Source organism: Bos mutus, chromosome 17 (assembly GCF_027580195.1).
Source record: "Bos mutus isolate GX-2022 chromosome 17, NWIPB_WYAK_1.1, whole genome shotgun sequence".
NCBI lineage: Eukaryota > Metazoa > Chordata > Mammalia > Artiodactyla > Bovidae > Bos > Bos mutus.
The window spans coordinates 68,347,258-68,370,016 of NC_091633.1; the positions used below are offsets into that span (position 1 = coordinate 68,347,258).

At 47.0% G+C, this 22,759-nt stretch overlaps 1 protein-coding gene across 1 annotated transcript in view; it reads left to right on the forward strand.

Moving 5' to 3' along the window:
- TMEM131L (transmembrane 131 like) overlaps window positions 1-22,759 on the forward strand; it is a 173,321-nt gene that overhangs the window by 137,520 nt on the left and 13,042 nt on the right. The window contains 8 exon segments of the mRNA XM_070386671.1: window positions 353-539; window positions 744-929; window positions 1,555-1,704; window positions 2,028-2,629; window positions 9,359-9,507; window positions 17,852-17,976; window positions 20,793-20,959; window positions 22,055-22,240. Of these exon segments, the coding sequence (XP_070242772.1) occupies window positions 353-539; window positions 744-929; window positions 1,555-1,704; window positions 2,028-2,629; window positions 9,359-9,507; window positions 17,852-17,976; window positions 20,793-20,959; window positions 22,055-22,240 (1,752 nt within the window).

A 22,759-nucleotide genomic window follows, 5' to 3' on the forward strand; every position in this document is an offset into this window, starting at 1 on the left:
GGTAAATCCAAACTAGGAGGCTTCTGAGAAGAATGAAATCTTCTACCTTCACCTTTAATAAGTAAAAGAACAAAGAAGAGGTTTTGGTTACTTTTGGTACCTAGGCAGGTCACTTAACTTAAGAAAAATCTTAATGAGTTAAGTATTTTTATCATATCTTGGTAATATAGCAGCATCTAGAACTGTTCTAGAAATTAGTTAGGAATCATGCTTTGAGGTTATATTGAATTTTTCTGCATTTTAGTCATGTAGATCATGCTTTGTTAATTCTGTAAATGTTGATTCAGTAAATTATTTGAAAATAAATTTTGCAGTTCATCTGTACTAAAATCTCCATTTTCATCCTCCCTAGAACTGAAAGACAGCAAGCAAATTTTATCAATTACGAAGAACTTTAAGGTTGAGAATATTGGACCACTTCCTATAACTGTGACATCTCTGAAAATTAATGGGTATAACTGCCAAGGTTATGGATTCGAAGTGCTGGACTGTCATCAGTTTTCCCTGGGTCCCAACACGTCCCGCGACATCAGCATCGTGTAAGCACTGGGTTTTGACTTCAGTTCGGGGGCGCATCCACTATACTGTGGGGAAAACCTTTGTCACTGGTAAGATTGTCTTAAGTTGTTTTCATGTAAACAATTGTCTTTTAGAGGTAAAAATTCCGCTGTCATTAGGATTATTTTGTTTTGTGCCTAAAGTGAAAACCATCAGAAGTTCATAACGATGCCTCTTGTCGTCAGGTTTACTCCGGACTTCACGTCTTCCTGGGTCATCCGCGAGCTGACTCTGGTCACAGCGGCAGACCTGGAGTTCCGCTTCACTCTCAACGTGACCCTGCCTCATCACCTGCTGCCGCTGTGTGCGGACGTGGTCCCGGGACCCAGCTGGGAGGAGTCGTTTTGGAGGCTCACTGTCTTCTTCGTTAGGTAGGCCACCCCTGCTCCACTGCGCCTCCTCACCAAGGGAGACGCCATCCAGCCGAGCTGCAGGGAATGTATGTGGCCTGGCAGAATCGAAGCATAGGGATTGAGTGGATTACGTTGCTTTGAGAACCCTGACAGTCATGAAGTAGGCGAAGTGGTTCCCGGTGAGCTTTAAGAGAACAGAGAACTAAGTGTAGGAGAGCTCGAGGATCTGAGAGTGTAACAGACAGTTGCACTCCAAGTATGTTCATTGGCAGTCCCGGGGAAGATATAGATGTTGTGTATAACGTTTAAGATATATGCACATCACCTATGGTATATGGTGTTATTAGCTTAGGGCAATGGCAGTTTGAGATTACAAGACTAGAATGAGTCTTTCGGATGTGATTTTTATCCTGGAAAAATCTATAAAAATTGAATTGAAATGTCAGAATGATAACTATTCACCTGTTTAGAAATTTTGCTTTTTGAAATTTTGAGACATCAGAAATTTTAATGTCGTACGTCTTATAGAATCTGAGTAGTGTCTCTTTAGACGTCTGCCACCACTCATTCCCTTCTTGTAGAGCTTGTCTTTTTACTGCTACTCAGAACCAGGCAGGAATGAACGTGTTGTTTTTGTCCTCAGTCTGTCTCTGCTGGGTGTGATTTTAATAGCCTTCCAGCAAGCACAGTACATTCTGATGGAGTTCATGAAAACGAGACAGAGACAAAACGCCAGCTCCTCTTCGCAGCAAAGCACTGCTTCAGTGGATGTACTCAGCGCTCATTCTCACAAGTAAGGGTTCTTGTCGTGGGGTGGGGGAGATGGTGGCAGGTCTCACTTTTGATATTACTTCTGATTTTATGCTAAGGTGATATACCTTTAGAATCTGTACAGTTCTCCTCAAGTCCTTGTGTGGCAGCTAAGCCGTCCCTTCTGGGATATGCTAGACTTCATGTAAGGGCTCAGTTTGTACCTTGTGGAGCTTGAATGAAAGGTGAGAAGCCCTTAGTACACCCCGCCCCACCATACTGACTGCGCCGTCTTTCTCCTGCAGTTGGAGAGGAGAGGTTTGTTCAGCTTGCCTTCATGTTAAATGTTTTTCTTCTTAAATTCAGAAGCAACTGCAAGAACTTTCTCGATGCCTACGCCCCCTCCGACAAAGGCCGAGGGAAGAGCTGCCTTCCAGTCAGCAGCCCGCAGAGCAGGACCCAGAATGCGACGAAGAGGAGCCCGGCCACCTGCGGCCATTCCCAGAAGAAGCACAAGTGCTCAGTGTACTACGGGCGGCACAGAGGCGGCGTGGCCGTGGCGAGCAGCGCCGGCGCCCCCTCGGAGGACAGGCCAGCCCCGGCCAAGGCGGGCGGCTGCCCTGCAGGGGCGGGCGAGGCCTGGGTGGGCCTCAGGTGCGCCGGGGGCCTGAGCGCCAACCTGCAGAAGAGCTTAGCGCTCCCCAGGAGCTTCCTGGGTAAAGACGAAAACACCCTGAAAAGCGCAGTTGCTGCCAGTAGCCCTTCTTCCGAGTGCCACGTGAAGGAGGGAGCACAGACGTGTGTGTTTCCTAAGGAAACGGACTTTCAGGTTTCAGAAAGCGTAGCTGAGCTCAAGGAGCGAGAGGTCTGTCCCATGAAGACCCCTAAGAAACTACCTGAAAATCATTTGCCGAGAAGTTCACCTCAGTGCCAGTCAGACTTGCCAGACATTTCCAGGAAAAATAACGGTAATCTTTTCCTCCTCCTCCTCGGTGGTTCTTCTGTCTGTCTGTCTCCAGTGCGTTCTTGGTGCAGTTCGTTTCCCCCTGTGACTTCAGTTCGAATTGTGGCTGTTGAATTTTTAGTTCATGCCTTAAGTTTTATTGGCGCAGGTGTAAATATTGAAATACTGTTTGCTCGATGGAAAGTGTAGGGTGGGACACCAAGTTTTTAGAGCTTTGCGGTTAAGTTTTCTTTTCTAGTACATTCGTTGGGATGATGCAGGTGCCATGTTTTATTGTTGGACACCTATCCCTAAGTATCTTTTGTTTTGGCCTTTCAGACTGTTTGCAAAGATCAATCAACCTATGCTTCTGATAGAATGAAACTTGCCAACTTCCTGGGCTTAACAGCTGCCCCCATAGCATGCTGCTCATCCCTGGTTCTTCTCTACGTGTGTGCTTGTTTTTGTGTATCCATCTTGACCATTTTAATAAGCACATTTCTGTTCCCTTCAGCAGTCGGATTTTTGACACTTTTTAATCTTGAAGAATTCGTTACCTCCGATCTTACTTGAAACAGCAGAATATAAATAACTTCGTATTTTTCACTCCTTGATATTATAGAGGAAGTCATATATTGGGTGATGCTGACGAGCTTTATGCATTTAACGGGGACAAAAACTCCAAGCTGAATTTTAAATGTTCCCTCAAAGGACATTTCTAATTTGAAAGGAAGCCGGGGTGCTCTGAGGAGGACATGGTTTGGGCCACTTGCATCATTCCTGGTGCCCCTTGTCCGCCCTGCTGGCATTGGCTCCGTGCAGCAGTGTCTGCTTGAGGACTCCTGTCCCTGTGGCCTCTCCCGGCATGCGAGGGCACCCTCGAATGATGCGCTCAACCACATCTTCATCAAGGCACAGCGTTGCTTGTCTGAGGGTGCCGATGGTGGGGCTGTGGGTGCCTGTTCTTCCCTTTCTGTCCCAGATGTTCTCTGCAGCTCAGACTACAAAACTCTTGTGAAAAGGGTGAAATTTTGGAGTGAATCTAGCTGAGTATTTCTCATTTCATGCATCACATAGGCCTGAGAACAGTATTTGACATAGACTGACTTTACACAAACTTAAAATCAGACTTGTTTGAAGGAATTGTCGCTCCACAAGTGCGTCTTCTGTGGTCCGTTGCATCTGTCGGACGTCTGTGTAAACGTGCCTGCTGTGTGCAAGGGCTTGGTCTTGCAGGATGGATGGACCTTCTGCTGCGTCAGAGCACTTTGAAGGGTGTGGACCTTCAAATGAGAAATTGCCGGGAGGGTCAGAGGATTCAGGTCCATGCTCCTGGATCCTTGTCTACTTCTTGCTGTTCAGTTCCTGTAATAGAGCCTAGATGACCATGTAATATCTAATAGCACTCAGGAAGAGTGAATAAATTAAATAGAGGAGCCCACAAACATAGAATTTGCTTTTGTATCCTTATAGATTGTAGATGGTTACTCCCCGCCGTCCCCAAACCTTCCTGCCCTGTGCAAATGACTGGTATGTTTAGGATGCTTTAAATGGAAACAAATATCTCACTTCAAGAATTTTTTAGAAACTGCTCTTTGGCTGACGTGTCAGCCTGTTAAGCAGTGTCGGGGTGATTGTGGGTCAGATCAGATCAGGGTTGATCAAAGATCTATGGCTTTTCACCATGTTCGTACCAGCAAATTCAAAGGTGCTAATTCACAGGCCTGTATTTCTCCCCAGAATTAATCTGTCAGCAAGAGGCTCCTCACAGGGAAACCCGTTCACTGACATGTATTTGGTTCTGTCTTCTCTTTACATCACTATTGTAGGAAAATATCAAAGAGGTTAATAAGGAAACAAATGGCCCACCATTAATTTGTGATTTAAGCATTTTAAAGAATTGAGAATTTTAAAAGTAAGAACGGACTGAGAAATCTAGGGCAAGAAAATTGTAGTTTAAAGATAGGATTGGGGTTTATGGTAATCCTGAGGGTTCAGGGTTCTCTTGTCAGATATTAAAGGATGGCATTGTGATAAGCTGGCAGATGGTGACAGGCGGGGAGTCGTCATGTATAAAGAATACTCAAGAATGAGAAAACCAGAAGTGTTAGACCCTTCTGAGTTTTCACTTCCAACTTTGGAGCATCAGTTTTTTTTCTATCTTGAAAAGGATTTCACTTTGTGTTTCCGTCTTAAGATCCTTTCTAGAATCTGAAGAACATAGCTTCAGTCTCGTGAGCTGAACTCAGCCCCCCAGGAGCCTCTTGGGAACGGAGGTACCACTCCGCTGAAACCAGTCAGCATCTGGGCCGTGTTCTCCTCCCAAAGCGCCCAGACGCTCGTAGAAACACGCCTAGTGACAGGACAGCCTTTGGGAAGAGGGTCTGGGGAGGCGGCCTGTTTGCCGAGAGCACCGAAAGTGGGGTCCTGAGCCCGGTGGGACTCCGGAGCGCCTGAGCGCTGTGCCTTCTCACTCTGAGGCAGTGCTTTTTCTGAGCGTAGCCTGCTGTATGAGAATAGTCTTCTGAGCTGTGTGTGAATGGCTACGTGCTCACCATTATTCTGGAGAAACTGTTTTCTGAGTAACAGAAAATGTGTCATCCCTTTCATGCTCTTTCTTCTGCTTCCTTCTGAGAGGCCTGTAGTAAATAATAAATTAAAATTCATGATAGACGTGCAGTCTGCCGACAGATTCCTCAGGGCTCTGTTTGACACACTTGTCTACGGCCATCAGCCTGTCAAATAGCTGTGAAACAGTGACACCCTCGAAGTGTGTGTTACATGGTCCAGAGTCTCTTGACAGTCTGACAGGAGCAGGGCTTTATGTGTAGTGTAAATAAGTGATCTTTTGAAATATATCTCTTTTCAAATGTTTGTAACTATTATTTTTTCATTATATGATCAAAATAATGTAGATTTAAAGCTGGGGACCAATTGCTCCTGGCCTCAGCATGATGAAAGAGGAATATTTGGCAAATTTTTTGTTGTCTCTGCTTGTAATAATGTAAGGGATAATGAACTTTTAAATTTAATACCCTAAAGCCTTGAAATTAACAGTGCTTGGAAGTCTTTAATGAATTGGACAGATACTTACAAAATTTCTGAAATACCGGTATTTTCAGAAATTAAAAAAAATAATTTCATTTATTTAAATACTTACAGATACCAAGAACTAGAAATGAAAATCTAGTGGTTTACTCAAAATACAGCATACAACTAGATTTGATACAGCTCAGAAAAAGCACTGCCTCAGAGTGAGAAGGCGCAACGCTCAGGCGCTCCGGAGTCCCACCGGGCTCAGGACCCCACTTTCGGTGCTCTTGGCAAACAGGCCGCCTCCCCAGACCCTCTTCCCAAAGGCTGTCTTGTCACTAGGCGTGTTTCTAAGAACGTCTGGGCGCTCTGGGAGGAACGGCGAGAACACGGCCCAGATGCTGACTGGTTTCAGCAGAGTGGTACCTCCGTTCCCAAGAGGCTCCTGGGGGGCTGAGTTCAGCTCACGAGACTGAAGCTATTGTTCTTCATAGCTTCAAAACTCTGAGCAGGATTCTGGCCCATTCCTTGTTTCTATTCTTCGATTGTTTTTTATTTTTTATCTTCCTTTTTATCTTCTTTTGTTCTTTATCTCTGTGGCTCAGACATTCCTGCTGTGGCAGAAGAGCGTGTGAGCCCGTGAGCCCGCACACTCAGTAGCATGCCCGGGGGTGGCTCCATTTTTAGAGCCAAGTATATGCTCACGGTTATTTCTGAATTCTTGAGTATTGCCATGTTAGAGTTTCTGGAAGACCAAATTTGAATTCGTTTTATTATTGGTCCTGATACACTCCAAAGGGTCACAAAGAGTCAGACACAACTGAAGTGACTTAACCCGCCTGATTCTTAACCCCCACAGTAGGTATTAGCAATTTTCTGAGTCTGTGCTTTATCCCTTTTAAGGGGTGGTTTAGTGTTAGATATTAAGTTTGGATCCTTTCTAAGAAACTTTGATGTCTGATACTTTTAGTACTGTTCTTGGCCTGAAGAAAACTTGAGGAAAATAATTTTCTCGTGAATTAAGGTTCTAGGAAATTCATGGCACATTTTTAGAGAATAACTGTATTCTGGTCACATGGATGGCTTCAGGAACCCAAAGTGATGTCTTTGTGACATTATTTTCTGTTTCAATCCTGTCTCCCTTGCTCTTGGCTCTTTCTCAACTCCTTCGTGGTGCTAGATATTTTTTTTAAATTAATTCTAATTTGAGGCTAGTTACTTTACAGTATCGTGGTGGTTTTTTCCACACATCAACGTGAATCAGCCACGGGTATACATGTGTCCCCCAATCCTGAACCCCGCCTCCCACCTACCTCCCCATCCCATCCCTCTGGGTTGTCCCACAGGTGCTGGATATTTCACCGGTGGGTGTCTCACACCTGATCTGTGTTGCAGAGGATTTCATGTTCCCCGCATGTTTATAGCTACATAATATTTACATAATTTTCCATTAACAAAATAAAAGAGCACTTACCTTGTAAGTGTTACTGATACAGTGGGTGCCTCTTGCCTTGAGTCAGCTTGATGTGCAGCTTCAAGGTTGCAGAATCTGGAGGGCATTTGACTGCTCTCCTTGTCTGTGTTGAGGGCCTCGTGCTGCCCCAGGCCCCTCAGCGAGCAGATGACAGCCTGTAGCCTGCTCGGCTGCGGTGTGTTTGCAGGCAGGCATCTACACTTCCCCAGGTGGCCAGGGTGTTATGAGGGACTCTTCCTTAAAGAAGAAAGGGGAAGGTATGAAATCCTTTCTGACTCATATTAGTGTCTTGAGGCCAGTTATCATGGGGCTGAGGTTGATTTACCTTATTTTGAAGTCAAGGATAGAAGAAGAAACACACTTAGGAATGAAGTTACTTGGAAGAACAACGGAGAGATCACATTTTCAGATGGCGGGTTTGATCCCTGAGTCGGGAAGATCTCCTGGAGAAGGAAATAGCAACCCACTCCAGTATTCTTGCCTGGAAAATCCCATGGGCGGAGGAGCCTGGTAGGCTGTAGTCCATGGGGTCGCAAAGAGTCGGACACGACTGAGCGACCTCACTTTCCTGCTGATGCCGACCTTGCCTCGTGAGTGGCTCGAGCCCAGTTCTCACCCGAGGGTGCTGTTCCCCTGGCAGAAGGGCATCTCCTGCAGGAAGACACCATGTCCTCCCGTCGTTCGTGTGTCTGTCCGTGATGACCCTTAATATTTTTGTCTTTTCTGGTTGCACCTTTTTAACAGTCACTCAGGGCAGGTGGATAAGGTGTGTTTCACTTCATATTTAAGAAAACTGTAGCTCAGACAGTTTAAGAGACTTACTTCTGATCATAAAACTGCTGCTGCTGCTGCCAAGTCACTTCAGTCATGTCCGACTCTGTGCGACCCCATAGACGGCAGCCCACTAGGCTCCTCTGTCCCTGGGATTCTCCAGGCAAGAACACTGGAGTGGGTCGCCATCTCCTTCTGCAGTGCATGAAACTGAAAAGTGAAAGTGAAGTCGCTCAGTTGTGTCCGACTCCTAGCGACCCTATGGACTGCAGCCCACCAGGCTCCTCCATCCATGGGATTTTCTAGGCAAGAGTACTGGAGTGGGGTGCCATTGCCTTCTCCATCATAAAACTGATCAGTGTCTGAATCACGTCCATAACCCAGGAGTTTACCTCCTCCTCCAACTTAAAAAAAAATTGCATGTTAGATCCTGGTCGAGGAACTAAGATCCCACAAGCCACATGATGCAGCCAGAAAAAAGCTTTGGTAAAATAAACAAGCTGAAAGTTACCATTTTAAATTATGAAGCTCAGTGACGTGAAGTCCATTCACATCATTGTACAGCCGTCACTGGAAACCATTGGTTTCCAGGGCTTTTTTATCCTCCCAATAAAGCCATCAAGCAGTGACCACTGAGCTCTGTCCCCTCCAGTCCCACAGCCACCATTCTCCTTCTTATCTCATGAATTTGACATCTCTAGGTCCCTCAGACAAGTAGGATCACACAGTATTTGTCCTGTGACTGGCTTATTTCACTCAGTACAGTGTCTTCCCTGGTGGCTCAGATGGTGAAGAATCTGCCAGCAATGCAGGAGACCCAGATTTGATCCCTGGGTCATGAAGATCCCCTGGAGAAGGAAATGGCAACCCACTCTAGTATTCTTGCCTGGAAAATTCCATGGACAGAGGAGCCTCATGGGCTACAGTCCATGGGATTGCAAAGAGTCAGCCACGGCTGCGCGACCAACACTTTGACTTGATGATGTCTTCAGTGTTCCCGTGTTGTGTCGTATGCTGGAACTTCATTCCTTTTTCCCCTTTCTTAACCGTTTTTGTTTGTATGTTCAGCAGTGCTGATTATATTCGTATTGTAGTGTGATGAATCATCCTGTTTAAAGCTAATGGTGTTCCATGCTATTTACCACATTATCTTTATCCATCCATTTGTCTGTGCTCAAATTTGGGTGGTTTCTACCTTTGCGCTTTTATAAACAATGCTGCAGTGAGTAGTGATGTGTCCCTCCTCTTTCTTCCCATGACCTCTCTTAATGACTGTTTGGAGAACTCGATATAAGTGCATTTTCACCTGTAAACAAGATAAATTTTTAGAGCGTTCATTGTGGATGTCAGAAACAGCCCTTAAGTCTAAGCCTCATTAAATCAAATGAGATTGCGTGGTGTAGGAATGAAATTTAACTTTGGGGAATGTGAATGGAAATAATTAGCTAGAAATTGAATCATTTTTATTTATTCAAGGGAATAACCAGCAAGTGCCTGTCAAGAATGAAGTAGACAATTGTGAAACTTTGAAAAAGGTTGACACAAAGTCTTCTTCAGAGAAGAAGATTCACAAAGCAGCTAAAGAAGACGGATGTTCTGAGAAACAGGACATACCTTCAGTCGAGGTCTGTATCCATTTTTTTCTTGCCTTTTAGAACAAAACCCAGTTTTAGGGCTTTAAGTTGCAAATATCTGTGTAATAACTCTACATTTGTATTTCATACTTTTTCATACTTTTCAAAGAGGATTGTTATATATTTTGACTTCACATGGATAATTGGTGAGGTTGATGTGTTCAGAAAATTTATCTTCTAATTCTATAGGAGATACTAAAATAATTTTTGATGACATCAGATAGCTTTTATCTGCAAGAGAAGCTGTTCTTAAGCAAAATGGGTTAACTCCTGGGTAAAATTGGTAGAGCAGAACCAGGTCACATATATCTTCTCTCTAACTGTTACCCAACATCCTTTTTAAGGGCAGAGTCTTGCTGATTAGAAGCATAAGCCAGTGTCCCACAGGAGAGGGATGTCCATCTAGCTTCAGTGTGTGGGCCCTGGCAGGATAGACTCCCAGAAGAGAGAGCAAAGCTTGGGTACTGACCCAGCTGGCTCTGTACTGTCCCACCGTGTAGACCACTGCAAAGTGTCTAAAAAGCAGAACCCAGCCTTGGATCTGATAGGAACCAAAGTTCCCAGATAAAGGTGGGAAAGGGATTTAGGAGAATTTATCTGCTTTACCTCAGAACAGAGCTGTCTATGTATTAGCACAGGCACAGTGGGAAAAATAGAATTGCAACTCTGCAGATATACTGTAGGAAAAATGAAGAAAAGGAACAGAAAGTACCAGAAATAGACCAAGGTTCCAATCCAGAAAACCTATCCAGAGACATGAAGGGAACTTTGAGAACACCTCACACAGTAGACTGAATTCAGTAAAACATAAGCTCTTAAAGGCAAATTAATAGGTGAGGATGTAGTTGGAAGAGGTGTATGGCAGTGGCTGAAAATGACTTATTGAGCCGAAGGAAAGGCTTAGAGATAACCAGAGTGAATGTGGAGGAAACATCTTAAGAGATTGAAGATTTTAGGGAAAAGATGATAATAGATAGGGGGAAGTGAAGTGAAGTGAAGTCGCTCAGTCGTGTCCGACTCTTTGCGACCCAGTGGACTGTAGCCTGCCAGGCTCCTCCCTCCATGGGATTCTCCAGGCAAGAATACTAGAGTGGGGTGCCATTTCCTTCTCCAGGGGATCTTCCCGAAAGGGATTGAACCTGGGTCTCCTGCATTCCAGGCAGACGCTTTAACTGCTGAGCCACCAGGGGGACAAAGACAAAAACAGTCCAATGTAAAAGAACGATGGTCTCAGTAAGTGACCCAACAATGGATCAGAAAAGTATTCAGCGATGTGATAGACGGAGAGTTTCCCAATGTGACGGTAAAACCGAATTTAAAGATTCAGAGACACTGTACACCAGAAATGCTGATCCGTGTAATAAACGTAGGCACATCCTGGTTAAGGTGTTGGACTTAAAGCTTAAAGAATTGTGCAGAGAAGATGGGAAATAAATATACATATGTCTATGGCCGATTCATGTTGATATATGGCAGAAACCAATACAATATTGTAAAGCAATCATTCTCCGATTAAAAATAAAAAATTTTAAAGAAAAGGCGGGAAAATCTGACTTTGTAGAAGCATCTAACATCTGAGAGCAGAAGTGCTCTCTCCTTGAGACAGTGAAAATGTGAACAGGAACGTTATGTCCAGGGAAGCTTGCACTGAGGCTCAAAGGCAGTAAACACACATCTGTAAACGCAAATGAACTTGGCAGCCTTGCTTGAAAAACGAAGGTAGTGAAATTTAGGCACCCAAGATAAAAATAAAGATAGACTCAGGATCGAGGAAGCAGTGTTAAAGATCTTTTGAGGTTTCTTCCTATTTTATATCCAGAACGAAGGCTGAACAGTTGTCAATTATGGTTGCAGAACAGAATTCAAATATTAAAACTTTAATGAAGCAGAAATAGAAATAAAATCAGCAAAAACAGGAGGTGGGATTGAAAGATGAGTGTAAAGTAAGTTTTAATTTTCTCTTTCTTGGTAGCGAGCCAATTTTGTACAAAACTGAAGCATGTAGTTTGAAAGGGTGAGAACCTACAAAATGTGCTTCACCATCTTCCTCTTAGCCTTAGAGACATCCTTGGGGAATTAATGCCTCACGTGGAAAAGAAACATGTATTGAAAGTTGCATTCCTTTGGTTCTACTTGATTTTCTTCTGTTAGGTTCAAATAAAATTGAGCCTTAAGTTTTTATTTAAAACCAATACAATATGGTAAAGTAATTAGCCTCCAATTAAAATAAATTAAAAAATAAAATAAAATCACGAAAAAAAAAAACCCAAAAATGCATGGTGTTAGTTTTCTAAATTACTCCCATCATCTGTCCTGCCACCCTTATGTACCTATAGGTTTTGAAAAGTCATGTTAAAAAATAAGGTTTGCTAAATAATCAATGGGAGAACTGGGTTATTTCTCAGTGGTGGGATTTTGCATGATTTCTTTTTTTTCTTTTTTATACTATTCTGTTTTTGTTTAAACTCTATAAAAAGCATGAATTTTTCACTGAAGTAAATGAGTGTGATACCATATAAGAAAATCACAGACATTCCAAGCCAGAAATTTGTGGTCTGTCGAGAAAGACAAGCTATTTCCATGTAGTCAAGTGCTCAGGTCAGCGCGTTGTCACAGGGGTTTCAGAGGTGGGAACATCGGCTTAGCCTGCAGGGCCGTGGAAGCCCCGAGCAGTAAGGAGCTTGTGCAGGGGGTGTTCGGAGAGCCTGGGGAGGGCAGATGGGCACCCGGCACACGGGACCCTGAAGCGCGGTCGGGAGCCACAGCGAGGGAATTGTCTGACCGAGAAGCAGCTCAATCAGGAGGGGAAGTTGGGGAGGCAGAGTCAGAGTCCAGCCAGCTTGCCAAGGCCTTTCAGGCCGACTCAAAGTGTAGATTTTAGTCCCTGAATCTCAGTTGGATTCAATGAAGTAAGTGAGCACAGGCCCTGGGAAGGGATGCTTGCCTGCTCAGGAATTCCAGGATCAAATTTTTAAAAGCACTCTGGCCCAAACAAAAAGTCTCTTTGGAGGATTTGGCCTGTGGGTGGCCCGTTTGGGGACCCTGCTGCAAATCATGAGAGCTGTTGAAGGGTTCTGCCCTGGGCAGGGTCGGGGGCTGGTGAGGCAGGATGACAAACGGAAAACAACCTGCAGGCTGCCGTCTTCGTGAAGGTCGTGATTGAGGATCTTTAAATTCAGTTTCATAAAGGTGGCGAAGTGCCTGTGATGAAGAGCCAGTGTGGCGGTTTGGCACGTGCTCGAATGAATGTGTGAATAGGGTATTTCTGCAGGACCAGTCTGGGTGTTTTGGAGGCTGGGTTGGGGGTGGCAGGGATGGGTGCCGGCTCTCTTCTCACCAGGACGCTGTTCCTCTGCTGGGCGGTGTGATGTAATCAAGGCCGGGCTTGGCAGGAGTGGGTGTACAGGATGGGACAGTGTAGGAGACAGACCTCAGGACTTCTGAGGACCTCAGTGCTTGAAGGAGAGGAGCCATTTGCAAAAATAGGTCCAGGGTTTGAAGTCTGGGGAACTAGAATTTGGGGAATCGGGACTTCCCCAGTGATGCGTTCCTGTTCATTTCAGGGCAGTGTTGCCTAGTGGTTAAGCGGCATGGTTTTTTGTTTTTGTTTTTTTGCAGCTGATGTGAATCCAGCCCCTCTTACTCCTTAGTGTTGGGTGAGTTACTCAACATCAGTTTCCTCATGTGAAACATGAGAGTAGTGATGGTGTTCCTACCTCTTAGGGTCTCGAGGATTAGAGGAGTGACTGTGATAAGTGCTTGGGACGGCAGCCCTTGGGAAGCACTGCCCAGTAGTTAGAATCAAGGAGGTGACAGGTGTGACCATGATCACTGCCAACAGAGGGGAAGCCAGACGGGCACGGGAGCACCCAGTGGGTGGGTAATGCGGAACTGGAGCCGCTGTTGCGAGGCAGGCCCAGGGCCCGGGACTCGGGAGCGTCCCCGTGGAGGTTAGCATTGAAGGTGATGTCAGCTCTCTGACGCGGACACCGAGGCCAGCGGCCTGAGTCTGCTTGACGGGGCGAGTGGGACAGACAGACAGCAGGTGAGCTGGCTGGGCCACAGAGACAGGACGCACGGTCAAGAGCAGAAGTTGAGTCCGTGGACCTGGGGGAGAAGGGACTGGAGGCAGCTGGGAACACGATGCTGTGCTGCCCTGTGGCGAAGGGGAGGCTGACTCCAAGGGCTGCCGACCCCGCTGCCCCCTGGCCATGCGTCCTGGGAGGGGAGTGGGGAGCCGATACCGGCAGGGTCCTCAGGGCAGGGCCGCCAGGCTGGAGGTGTGACCCTGTCTGCGCGTGGGGGGGCGCCGTGCCCCCCCCCCACGCCCCCAGCCACAGAGCTTCCCTGGCTCCTGTCCAGACTCGCCCTCTGCATCGGTGCCTGCGTGCACGGAGCCCGGACGCTCGTTGGACTCTGGTCCAGGGCTCGTGTAGGCTCCTCCTCCCATCCTTGCTCTGTGCTGGCAGTAGGCTCCACGGGGGGCCACACTGGGGCCAAGAGTCTGGGGGCTCGGGCTGTGCTCGGGGGTCCGAGGCTCCTCACAGTCCCTGAGTGGCTTTCCAGGGCAGCCGGGTTGGGGTGGGCTGTGGGCAGTCCTTTCTGCTGGCTCTGGGGCCTGCTCTCCGTTTCGTAGCCTCTTCTTTACAAACCCTTGAGTGTACTTTCCATTTCATTGTTCATTTGGAGAAAATCATTCTCAATAAACACATTCCCAAGTGCAGTGCTCAGCGTTTGTTTTTCCTGTGCATTCTTGGGGCCTAACTTTGCAGCTTAGAAGACTGTTTAAATCTGTCTGTAGCACATGGGGAGCATTCCTCCAGATTTATTGGCGAAGGAGGTTGAAGCCCAGATTTGGGAGCCACAAACCAAATTTTAGTCCCAGCCCTGGCTGTTTATTTTCTTGTAAGCAGATCTCCACCCGCCCCCCGCTTAGAAAAGAAATTCATGACTATTATAGAAGCGTAAAGAAGGGAGGAAAAGATGTGTCCAGAATGGATCACTTTTTGCATTTTTCTGTATTCTCTTGCCTCTCTGTGCAAGTATTGAAAAACTCGGGATAATTATATTATTGTGTATACAGAGCTGTGTTGTAATGTCATAATTTTGAATTTTCTCGTGTTAGAAATTAATGAGGAACTTTGTTTTCAATGGTTATATAACATTCCATCACTTAATTGTGCTGTAATCCAAACCATTTCCCTGCAGTTGAACATTAGAGTTGTTTGCAGCTTTTTATTTTCATAAATAACAGGATGGTGAACTAAGTCTGGCCCGTATACCTGGTATATCCTTGCTATAGGTTTCTAGAAATAGAATTAAAGAGTATCAGCTGTCAGGGTCCCTCGCGTGTACCTCCAGCTTGCTCTCAGAAAGGCGGTGCCTGTCTCCCTTCGTGCAGGGTGCATGACAAAGGTCGTATTAGTCCCGTCTCAGCAGCACTGTTCTTTGGCAAAATCTTGGTCAGTGGGATAGGTAAACAGTTGCATTTTTTCATTTCAGTTTGCATCTCTTACTAGAGAAAAGTAAGGATTTTCCTTCATTCTTTTTGTAAAATTCTGAAAAACACAAGATACCATTATCTAAGATCCTACCACTGATGTTTTTTAAAATTTGTATTTTTTCTAAGTTAAGATGTGAATGTCCAAGCCAGTTTTGCTCGCCCTGCTGAGAGCACTGCCCCACCCCTGGCCTGTCCCTGTCTTTGCAGGCATAAACACGCAGTGTAAACACACTTGTGTTTTTAAAGCCAAAATGGAAAGATGAGATACAAGTTGGTCTATAATTTGTCTTTTCTAAAGACATGCTTTATTATTAAACATTTTGGAGGAACTCTTCGTGTTTTTGGCCTTCTCTGTTTTGTGAACTTGCGTTTCATGTCCTTTGTCCACTTCTCTGTTGAATGTGTTTTTCCGCCCCTTGTTTTCTTTGAGGACATAGGTGAAGGTGTTAACTCTTTGTCAAATAGTAAAACAATTTTCTCCCGTAGTTTGCCCTTCGCTCCTTTTATTTGACTTATGTACAGTAGCTTTAAGAATGCCTTTGTGCAGTCTGTGATTTCTTATTTCTTCCCTTGCTTTTATTATTAAAGCTTAGGAAATTTTATTTCCCCACCCTGTGGTCAGTTAAGTTGTCCCTCATTCAGGAAGACCAGGTAATTCAACAATGATGATGATAACAGCTCAGTCTTACGGATGCTACTTACTTTGTGTCATGTACTTGAAGCCTCACAACAGCCTTTTGGAAGACTTGGCCATCTGAGGCAGAGGGAGGTGAAGCTACTTGCCCAGGATGACTGAGCCTGTCACACAGAGTGGGGTTCAGGTCAGGCGGTTCAGCCTCAGAGACTTAATTTCAGATCTGCATGGACTCTTCAGACCCTGGTTAGCCCTGCCTCCTCACCACCAAAAACCAGAGACCCGCTGTCCCTGTCTTCCTCCCGCTTCCCGACAGTCTGTAGCTTCGGTTCCCCTCAGCTCCACCTGCGGCCTCAACTGCTGGCCTGTCTTCCCCTAGCTAACCCTGGCCACCTGCTTCTGCACCACCTGATGCTTCTCTTTGACACACACAGACACACAGACAGACACACACGCACCCTCTCCCCTGCCGCTCCTGTGTTTGCTGTGGACGCCTTGACCAGCATGTCCCCCACTCTCCTGAGGCTCACTCTCCTGAAGCCCACAGGCAGCCCTCCCTCTGGGGTAGCCCTCCGGCGCTCCCCTCTTGTGAGCCACGACGCCGCTCCCCAGGTTGCATGAAGAAGGCGGCCACGGAGCAGAGCGGCTCTGGCCCAGCTCGCCCTTCTGGCTCCATTAGAAGCTGGCCCTTCACTTGTGGGTGACCCTGGGACAGAAAGGCTCAGATCCCCGCTGTGTTGTGTATTTCCAACTTGTGGTGGGGTAGGGGGAGAGTGAGGTGGGGAGGAGCCTGCTTTTCCCCTACCTGACCACAAGTTGCAAAGAGAGCAATATTCAAATAAAAGTGTTTTGTATTTGATGTTTAAAATCGCACCTTCTCTGACCACACATCTTTAGTGTGTCTATTTAGTTTCAAACTTTTCGGCACTAAGTCCTATAGGATAGGACTTTGTGTGTTTGGCTGCCATGTTTTAAAAGTACTCTCAGAATCAGGAAAAAGTTAATACTTATTTGGGGGGGGGAGTAAAGGTTAAAGATAGCAAAAATACAATAATCCCACCACATACGCAGTTTAAAAATATTTTATTTCTAGTGTTCGTTTATGGTAGTGATATCTATCATATTTCTTTGATAGATACATGAGGCTTTCACTGCCCCAGACATGTAACATGCAGGCATCTGAAACCTTTTATTTTTCTTCTGCTTTTAAAGGGGCAGCATGGTAGAAGAAAGAAAAAAAGTTTTAGAGGACATTAAAGAGATGAGCTACTTATTTAAAGGGCAAGTGGACCCCTCCTCCCCTTGGGTCTGTTAGAAAAATATGACCATGCCTCACATTTAAGGGACTTCTCAGGTGGCTCAGTAGTAAGGAATCCGCCTGCCAGTGCCGGAGCCTCAGGAAACACGGGTTTGATCCCTGGGTCGAGAAGATCCCCTGGCGGAGGAAATGACAGCTCACTCCAGTATTTTTGTCTGGAGAATCCCATGGACAGAGGAGCCTGGTGGGCTGCAGTCCACAGGGTCACACAGAGTCGGACACGACTGAGCATGCATGCCCTTCAACATTTGAAAGAGGAAAAAACCCAAATTTTAAAAATTGATATATAATATATGTATGTCTCACGCTAAATTTAAGTTTTTCAGAACCACATTTAAAAACATCAAGCATATTCTTGGTTTTGTTTACTTGAAAAGCTTAAACTAGTTTGGAGTATTCTCTGGAGTTTTGGCTGTTCTCCTAAAGTTCATTTATAAACAAATAAAAACATAAATACACAAATTACTCCTCTAAGTTGAGTTTTTACATGACTTTTCTTCAGTAGTAATTCATGTGAATTGCACATACCAAATAAACAGGTGAAGGTCAGAGGATTTATTGCTGTTGAGGTTAACAGCAAGCTGACCATAAATTGCTAACAGATGTCTTTCCTTTTTAGCCCCTGAGAAATTTTATAGGCAACAGTTTGTGTTTTTTTTGTTTTTGTTTTTCTTCTTTTTGCAGAGGTTGAAGGAGGTAGAAAAAGAAAGGAAATGAAAACAGACTAGAGATTTAGAAATATATGTCCTCGGTGTTCACTAGTTCTGGAATGTTCTGAATTCAGATGGGGTTAATCTTCAAAAGTTAAAATCACACAGAGGTTTTTCTGTGTATTAGAAAGGTGAAGCCTTTACTAACATTTTCTTTTTTTCCTCTTTAGCAAGAAGATCCTTATAGGAAGAAGGCACTTCAGGAGAAGAAAGAAGGAAATGTACAAAATTTAAATTGGAATAAAAATCGAATGTGCAGAAAAAACAAAAAAAGGGGTGCTGCCCAGGTCTTGAGGTGTGTAATTTTTACAATCCCTTTAAATTTTCAACTATTATTTACTTTGTAATTTTACATTTAGCGGTTATATTTCAATCTTATTTTTGTTGAGTTGGATACAATAATGTGAGAGTGTAGATATTTGTGTTTTGAGAGGAAAATATGTTGTTATTAATATTCTTAAAATTAACATATCTTCTGGTTACTTTTGTTGTTGTTGAAAGCCCCTTAAAGTGAACAAATTTTTAAAATTTTACTTGGTAAAATGCAAAAAGCCATGGGAGGTTTTAGGGGAAGACCTTGCCTTTCCACCTCGCCAGGGCCTCTGTTCTTCTGCCTGTGAAGTGACGGGAGCAGGTGGTAGAGAAAGCCCTGGGCTTGTCTTCCCGGCCTGACCCTGAGCTGTCTGGGGTGCCTGGGGTCCTGATAATGAACGAGAATGGCCCCAGGCACTGGATCTTCTGCTCCGTCTTGCGGAAGAAAGGTTCTTCCATGCAGGAAGTGAGGTACCGACGCTACGAGGTTGGGCTGCACCCAGAGCCAGAGGTGACCCCAGGCAGTTAGACACTTTTGTTGGTAAACCTTGGTTATCTGCCAGTGAAGGTTCCACCAGGATTTGTGAGAATCCCATTTGCCTGAGTTTCCACAAGTGGCTCTCTCAACCTAATTTTGCATCAATTCCACAGCTCGAGGGTTTTCCCCACTAGATCAATAGTGTGTCCATCCTGACTCCGTGTGCGGAGCGCCTCCCGCCCTCCGCAGGTCCCCGGGGTGCCTGCTGAGCGGCCCCACGCTGACGGGCTCCCTGACCCGTCTGGGCGGGTCTCAGAGTCTGCTCTCCCAACGTGGAGCCCTCCCGTGGACCCCGCCCTCCGCAGGTCTCCGGGGCGCCTGCTGAGCGGCCCTGCGCGCTGACGGGCTCCCCGACCCCTATCTGGGTGGGCCTCAGCCTGCTCTCCCGCGCTGCCCCTCCCGCGGACCCCGCCCTCCACAGGTCCCCAGGGCACATGCTGAGCTGCCCTTCACTGACAGGCTCCCCGACCCCTGTCCGGGTGGGCCTCAGAGCCTGCTCTCCCGTGCTGGCCCTCCGCCCTCTGGCTTGTCTTCTGTTGGGCACTGGCTTCTGAGGTTCCTCTTTCTTGTGAGCTCAGCTAGGTGGTTACATGTGTGTCTGTCCCATTGTTCTCTGGCAGCTCCACATTTGTGTGGAGAAGAGTCCATGTTGCTGTGGTAGTTGCTCTCATGGTTGGAAGGGAAGTCTGGCAGAACAGCCCCTTTGGCGGCCAGGACCCCCGGGTGGGGGCACCTAGATGTTGCTCACAGCATCTGTCCTTTGTTTGGATCCTTGGGATGCAGCCCTGTGACATGCCCACCCCCTGCCCCTCCACTGCCCCTGTGTGTCCTGCTTTACGGGGAGGAGGGCCGAATGACCCCAGGGGGCCTTTTTTTTAAAGCTACTTATTTATTTGGCTGTGCTGGGTCTTAGCTCCAGCACACAGATCTTTAGTTGAAGTATGTGGGACCTAGCTCCCTGACTAGGGGCCGAACCTGGACCCCCTGCCTCGGGAGCTTGGAGTCTTAGCCCCTGGGCCACTAGGGTCGTCCGCTCCCCACCCCCCGGGGGCCTTTAGGCTCTGATTCTGTGCCCTGCAATCAGCAGCATGCAAATAGGAAAAAAAAGACAGATACCCACTGTTAGATTATTGATGGGTAATTATTGATCTATTAAATTGTTAAATACTATTTTCATGGGTAATTATTCTTACATTATTTGAAAGCTGCAATGTGGTCTCCTATAGAAAGGAAAGTCATCCCTTATATTCTCATAAAAAGTTGATGGACTTATGTGGTTCCTTTAAAGTGGTGTATTTGCTTGATATGGACACACACAAAGATAAAAGGTGAGGGCGGAATTTCATCAATTGAATGTTAAGATATATTTTTGAAAGCAGATTTCTGACATGCGAAAGAAACAAATTTAAGTTATTACAGAATAACTGTGAAGTATCTTATAGGTGATCAGATGAGCACGTGATGCTTATGTAGCTGACGGTTCTTGGCCGTTCTGCTCCCGTGGCTCCTGCTTCTGTCTCTACTCTTTGCCCTGAGTGCTCAGAAACCAGGGAGACCACCGACTCCATCTCACGCTCAGATCCTGCAGTCGTACCTGACGTGAGGTGCAGAAGTCGGACTGTGTGAAATAAGCACCTAGGCCTTCCTGTAGTGTTCTCAGCACAGTTCTGTGTCTCCATTTATAAGACCTGTATTTCAGGTCTTCCTTCAAGTTCATGGTCTAGTTAGAGAGATGTAAGTGTGGGACGGTGAATTCCTTGGGGAAAAAATGTTCTTCTTTATAGATACTGCACCTTTCCTAACAATATGTGACTCGTGGTGGTCACTGCATAAACGTTTGCTAAATGAATGAATGAGAAAAGATAAGTTAACACCGAGACCTTCCCCCAGACACCAGGAAGCAGGATCATCCACCCAGAGTCGTTTTACACCAAGTCCGAGGAAGAAACGCCGAGAGTTGTGGGTTTTAGACCTGCACCTGCCACTTAGCAGTTGGCCTTGGACGACTCATTTAACCTGTGCAGTTTCACTCCGCTCACTGTAAAATGCAAAGCGAGTAAATGAACTCCACCTTAGTTCTGGTTCTAAAATGGCAAAGTCTTGTCTTTCCTGATCTCTGTGCCCTACTCATCATCACCCCCAGAGAGAAGAGGGCTTGAGTTGTCACAGATTCATACTCGCACCTCTGCTCATTCTCAAGGAGAGCAGGTATGTGTGTGTGCAGGATACCGTGCAGACGGGATTTTCCGTGGCTCTTCCAGGCCTTCCGACCAGAGCGAGTTAAAGCTGGTGTGCAGTGAGTTTGAAAGGTCTGAGCTGAGCAGTGACATCAACGTAAGGAACTGGCGTATCCAGGAAAACCCTGGGGAAGCATGCAAAGCAGGTGCCAGCTCTGGAAGCAGCTTACCTGCCACGCAGGGAGAGGCAGGTACGGAACCGCATTGAGCTACGAACCCACTTCTGCTGGGCTTGTTTCCGTGGGGAAGTACCGGGGTGAGAGGTTATCACTTCCCAGGCAGAGTGTCGTCATGCCTGAATGGAGAGCTGTTGGATGGGACAGGAGGCTGAGGCTCTCCCGAGCCCTCACGTTGTCCCTCTGACCTCCACACCCCTGAAATCTGGCCATTTTCGATGGTGTCATGTAGACGGCCGGAGGAAGAGTGGGTGCTTGCTCGAGACAGGACCCCCTTGGATAGAGGGGAGCCGGGGAGAGCCAGGGGGGAACAGTGGCTGTTCTCCCGCCCCTGCCCCAGGGGGCAGGCACCTCTTGCAGAGCCGGCTGCCGTCGGCAGAGGAGTGGGTAGTGCCCCCAGGAGTGGGCAGTGGAGGTGCCGGGGACCATCTAGGGAGGGCAGAGAGCGGGAGAGGAACAGCCGTGGATGTGGCAGCACCGGGGTGGGGTGTAGAGCGGGCAGTCACGATCCTCCTACCAGCACCCACATTCCCAGCCATGTGCCCACCGGGCTGCACCCAGAACACAGACCTGATGGGCTTCGCCTTCCTGCCCTGCACACGTGGGTCTGCCCAGACCTGGGTCTTTGTGGTCTTCCTGGAGGTTCTTCCCACCCTCACGTAAATAATATTCTGAAATGCGAGATGAACATTTTAAAAAATATTTTTACTAGAGTATAGTCAATTTGCAATGTTGTGTCAAGTTTCAGATGTACAGCAACATGATTCAGTTTTATTTAGACATTTGAATAGAAGAAATGACCTCCATGTCTCCAGCCCAAGGAGAGTAGTCTTGATTTTCTGGAGAGAAATCCTTGCTGTTCCCAGAACTATTGTTAGGCTGACGTCACCCGGCTGCTGGCGGCCTCACCCCGATGGCGTGCATCGCCCGCGGAGTGTGGGGGCGTGTGGTCGGCAGCGGCTGGCTCAGGCCAGTCCTCAGGCTCAGGGAGCGTCTTCCTCCCGCCGGAGGGGCAGAGGGAGCGCGGCCTGAAGCCGAGCCCTGCCTTCCTCCCCACCCGGGCACTCTCCTCTTCTGGAAGTGGCCCAGCTCCTCTCTCGCTTCCCGCAGAGGGTTACTTTCAGAAACCGGGGAAGAAGGGCGCAGAGAAGTCCTGCTCAGACTCCGGCTCAGACTGTGGCAGCTCCTCAGGCAGCGTGCGTGCCAGCCGGGGCAGTTGGGGCAGCTGGAGCAGCGCCAGCAGCTCGGACGGGGACAGGAAGCCGGCCGTGGGCCCTCCGCGCTGCCTGCTGCCCGGTAAGTCCGCGGCTGCGCCAGGGGCCTCCCCCGCCCGCGCAGGGCCCGCCCAGGCACAGAAGGCTGTGCGTCCAGTGTTTGCTTTGCTCTGCTTTTGTTTTAATGTTTGTTATCTATTTCACCTATTTTGGCTGTGCTGGGTCTTCCTCGCTGCACAAGCTTTTCTGTAGTCGGGTTGGTGGGGGGTGCTCCCTAACTGCGGTGCACGGGCTCCTCTTCCTGGCGTCTTCTCTCGCTGCAGAGCACAGGCTCTAGGGTGCCGGGGCTTCAGTAGATGCGGCTGCTGGGCTCCAGACCACAGGCTCAGAAGTTGTGGCGGGCTTAATTGCCTTGTGGTAGGTGGGATCTTCCCAGAGACGGGATGGAACCTGTGTCTCCTGCGTTGGCAGGCGGATTCTTGACCCCTGAGCCACCAGGGAAGCCCTGTGCTTTCTTCCTCCCTCCTTCCCTCCCTCACTCTATTATCATTATTTTAAGTTTGTATCTTGAAAACAGCTCAGAGAACTTCCATGTTTATTT